The 4,364-nt window shown below is 41.7% G+C and overlaps 1 protein-coding gene across 1 annotated transcript; it reads left to right on the top strand.

The window, feature by feature from the left end:
* On the top strand, positions 1-3,774 carry LOC133620165 (14-3-3 protein beta/alpha-1). Its single transcript, XM_061981437.2, has 6 exons — positions 1-168; positions 1,178-1,479; positions 1,619-1,742; positions 1,857-2,020; positions 2,463-2,558; positions 2,633-3,774. Exons 2-6 carry the CDS (start codon positions 1,186-1,188, stop codon positions 2,687-2,689), a joined length of 735 nt encoding a protein of 244 aa, XP_061837421.1. The 5' UTR covers positions 1-168; positions 1,178-1,185; the 3' UTR covers positions 2,690-3,774.
* The last annotated feature ends 590 nt before the right edge of the window (positions 3,775-4,364 follow it).

Consider the following 4,364-nt stretch of genomic DNA (forward strand, 5'->3'; position numbering starts at 1 on the left):
TTGTATGCATAAGGCAGATGTGATTGTGTGGCGAGAAAAGAGGAAATACAAGTGGCCGTGCAGCGGAAGTGGTACTGCCCTGAGATATACGCTCTACGAGACGGAGGACGGAGGCTTTAACGTCTAGAGAGAGAGTTGAAATAATCAGGATTAAAAGTCGCCAATATTGTAAGTGTTGTCAGCGCGGACCGCTGTGAATATAACGCGAGAACTGTTTTGTATGCGGATGCCCGTTACGAGGCGCGTTTCGTCGTGGCCGATTGAATCCCTTTGAGGATCAATCATATAACGGAACAGTGGAGCTAGCTTATGGAAGGCTAGCTAGCATTAGCATGCTAGCTATGTAGCCGTCGTCGTGATACCATGACACTTTGTTCTGACAGGCTCGCCAGCCCGGCCGGGTCGTGCTAAAGCTGATAAAAAAACACTTTCAACTCTTATTGAAACGAATGTGTCGCTGTGATGTTTTATAGTGTATACATGGAACCACATAAACGAATTGGTATGACCGTAACTGCGATTAAAAAAAAAAAAAGGTCCACCTAATTTCTGGCCTAGATAACGGAACGTTCCGGTTGTTGGTACATCAAGCAATAGTTGCCACCTTGCTGCAAGCCGCAGAAATAGCTCACAATTGATATATGACGTTCAAATAAGACACACTAGCTTCAGTTGTACTTTGTCGAATGCAGTATAGTCGGCAAATGTTATGTGAATCCGGTTGATATCGGTAATACTTGTCAATGAAATGTGTCATTACGCTAACGCCGTTAGCAGTAGTAGTAGCACGGATTTGGATGCATGCAGGGATATTTGTGCTCAAACAATGTTAGAATACTAATTATAACATAGATTTCAAGTCAGTGAGCTAATTATGGTGAATAATTTTTTTAGAAAAAATGTAGCTCACGGAGAGCCAGGATTGAAAAGCTCTGATAATTAGCTTGGGGCTAACCTCAGCAAAATGCATGACCCACTTGCCAAGGGCCCCAGTTTACGGTGCTCATCCTCAATATTCGTGCGAAGTGTATTAGGCCCATTTTCCAACAAATGTGCAAACATGTACACATGAATAATTATTTATTTGATGGGCTCTATAAAAGTTATTTTTTTGATGATCTCTACCTAATAATCTAATGTGTCAACCAATGTGTCTTGTTTATTTTATTTCCCCTAGTCTAGAAAATGGATAAGAACGACCTGGTACAGAATGCAAAGCTTGCCGAGCAGGCTGAGCGCTATGATGACATGGCCGCAGCCATGAAAAGCGTGACGGAGCAAGGTACGGAGCTGTCAAACGAGGAGCGCAACCTTCTCTCTGTTGCCTACAAGAATGTGGTCGGGGCCCGCCGCTCATCCTGGCGCGTCATCTCCAGCATTGAGCAGAAGATCGAAGGCAACGACAAAAAGAAACAGATGGCACGTGAATATCGGGAGAAGATTGAAACCGAGCTGCAGGAGATCTGCCACGATGTGCTTGTAAGGCTGCCTGACTTTTGTCATTACCCCACTGATGAGCTGAAAAACTGTTTAAACTTTAATAGTATTAAATGGCGAAAGTCTTGCTTAGACCTACAAAAAGCAAAATTTTGCACTAATCTTAACTGCTTGTTTTCAGGGGCTACTGGACCAGTACCTCATTGCCAATGCATCTAGTTCTGAAGGCAAGGTGTTTTATCTGAAAATGAAAGGGGATTACTACAGATACCTGTCTGAGGTTGCATCCGGAGACACCAAAAAGGGTTAGTGTGAACAGCCTTTGGATATATAATTATGGTTTTCATTTCATGGTGTTGTTGTATGTACTTGTACTATAAATCTATGTCAATTTAAATCTTGATATGTTATACCTCCAGACACTGTGGACAATTCCCAGCAGGCGTACCAGCAAGCTTTTGACATTAGCAAGGGGGATATGCAGCCAACACACCCCATCAGGCTTGGCCTGGCCCTCAACTTCTCCGTCTTCTACTATGAAATCCAAAACAACCCGGAAAAGGCTTGCAGTCTGGCAAAGACGGTGCGGAACTAACTTTTGTAAACGTATCATACTTTTAGTATGAGATCCAAAGCTAGAATGGAAATACTGTAGCTTTAACAAAGATCATAATGGACATCTCTACTAATTGACACGATTGAATGCCTTGACAATCATAATGCACAGTTTTGATAGGCTCTTTATCGACACTTTTTTTTCCAGCGGTGAATAACTGCTCACAGTGAAATTCAAAATATTAGAAGCAGGTCTCGCTTTGACACTGCAGCTCTACTCCACTGCAAACAACAACCATAATCATAAACATCCATCCATCCATCCATTTTCTACCGCTTATTCCCTTTGGGGTCGCGGGGGGCGCTGGAGCCTATCTCAGCTACAATAATACCTCTGTTATGAAGATGTATCCTGTAAGGTGTTTGCTATTTGCCCATCAGGTCAGAGTAAGATTTGTGTTGTATTTCAGGCGTTTGATGAAGCCATTGCTGAGCTTGACACCTTGAACGAGGATTCCTACAAAGACAGCACCCTGATCATGCAACTACTAAGGGACAACTTGACTGTGAGTTGGTCGGCCCTCACACTAATTCAGAGTTGGACAGGCGATTCCTAACTGTTTGTATTGTGCGTTTGCAGCTGTGGACATCAGAAAACCAGGGTGATGAGGGAGAGACCGGAGAAGGGGAAAACTAATGGAATTGCACTGTTAATCCACCTACACTCTTATCTTAAAACACAGACAGCTTATATACATCCCCCCCTCCACTCCATCAGCCCCTTCCTCTTCTGTATGACAAGCAGCCTGAATTGCTCCTGACCAACTAGTTTACCCATCTCAGTTCACTGTGAGGTGACAGGGTCATTTTCAGTTGTTAGTACATTCAGTCACTTTGTAGAAACTTGTATTGATTAGTGGGTCCATGTTTCTTGTTTTTGTTAGCTTTGTGTGTAAGTCGGCTCCTTTTTGCAGTGAGCAAGTGTGAGTGTAAAAGATATTGTGTGTGTTGGCGCGTGTGTGTGTGTGTGTGTGAGTGTGTGTGTGTGTGTGTGTATGAGATGGGGGCGGGGGGAAGAGGGGGAGGTGTTGTGAATTTTAATCGTCATTCTAATTCCTTTGTCCCAGCAAGTTTGACGCATTTCACCCACCCCCTTTCTTTTTGTTACTTTTTATTATTGTGATTCCTCATGGTATTTACAGGTTTTATTGTATGGTTTTATTGTATGGTAATTAAACTGGCAAACACTGTGACGGTAGGTGTTCCATTTGCTTCACAACCCAAAAGCAGTTTGTGTTCGGAAACATGTACAATCCTGAATCCAACTTACCCGGTACTGCAATTCTGCTGTGGGCTCATACAGAAAGGAGGCCGGCTGTATTGTGACACTGACATCTGAGTGTAATGCCCCTCCATCGTTTTCACACAACTTTAAAGGGATCCCCTAAATTACCAAGTGTCATTGTTCAGACATTCCACATTACAAAGCTGTTAGAAAGGGGTTTCTTTTGTTTTCTTTTACAAAGTGCAGATTGACTGTGTAGATTGACTGTCATCAGCTGTATGTGTAACCTATAGTAACCTTTTTGATGTTATTCAAAAATGTTTGACCACATTGTTTCAACCTTGCCTGCAAAAATCTCTTGTCTCAAAGTGATTGATTTCTCCATGGGAAAAAATACATTTTGGTGCCTGGCTTAACCTGTTTAATCCATTTTGGTGTTACCAAATAGTTGACTGCGGAATTTGGACGAAGCAAATTAAATTCCGAAATCATTTGAAGGTGCCATTTCATCTTTTCAAAGAAGCTCAGTGTCACAATACCATTTATCACCACTACATTCCACATATTGTAGTTGAAAACACCATTCCACGTTATAGCTGACAGCCTGTTTGTTCTGATAAAGCTCAGAGGAATTGAAATGTTTTTGTTCATTAAAAAAAGTCAGTTTCATTATGCTTGACGAAAATGCAGTTAGTGAATGTGGAACGAAGCCTGTCTGTATATCTGGTATCTACTTGCTTTGTTTTTACTGACAAGTCTTATGGCTAAAATTTTGCTTCTGTAACAGTCTATTACCCAGTGCACACACGTGGTTGTGAAACTTTAGAATAGGTCTAAAAAGCAATGATGACTTGGAGATAAACAATGGTCGGTGTAATTCTAGCTTTGTGTTATGTATCTTAAAACCATTCTAGTTTCACTATACATGTAATAAATAGGAACGTGTCAAAGACCATTCAGTGAAATAAAGATTCGTTTAAGATAACCTATTGTTGTCATTTTGTGGACAAAGACACCTGAAGATGTTGTTTTTGCACAAAATGTCCGCCAGAGGGCAAGCTTAAAGCCATCCGGTTAGGGGACTACT

The sequence above is a fragment of the Nerophis lumbriciformis genome, linkage group LG01, assembly GCF_033978685.3.
Source record: "Nerophis lumbriciformis linkage group LG01, RoL_Nlum_v2.1, whole genome shotgun sequence".
Classification (NCBI taxonomy): Eukaryota; Metazoa; Chordata; class Actinopteri; order Syngnathiformes; family Syngnathidae; genus Nerophis; species Nerophis lumbriciformis.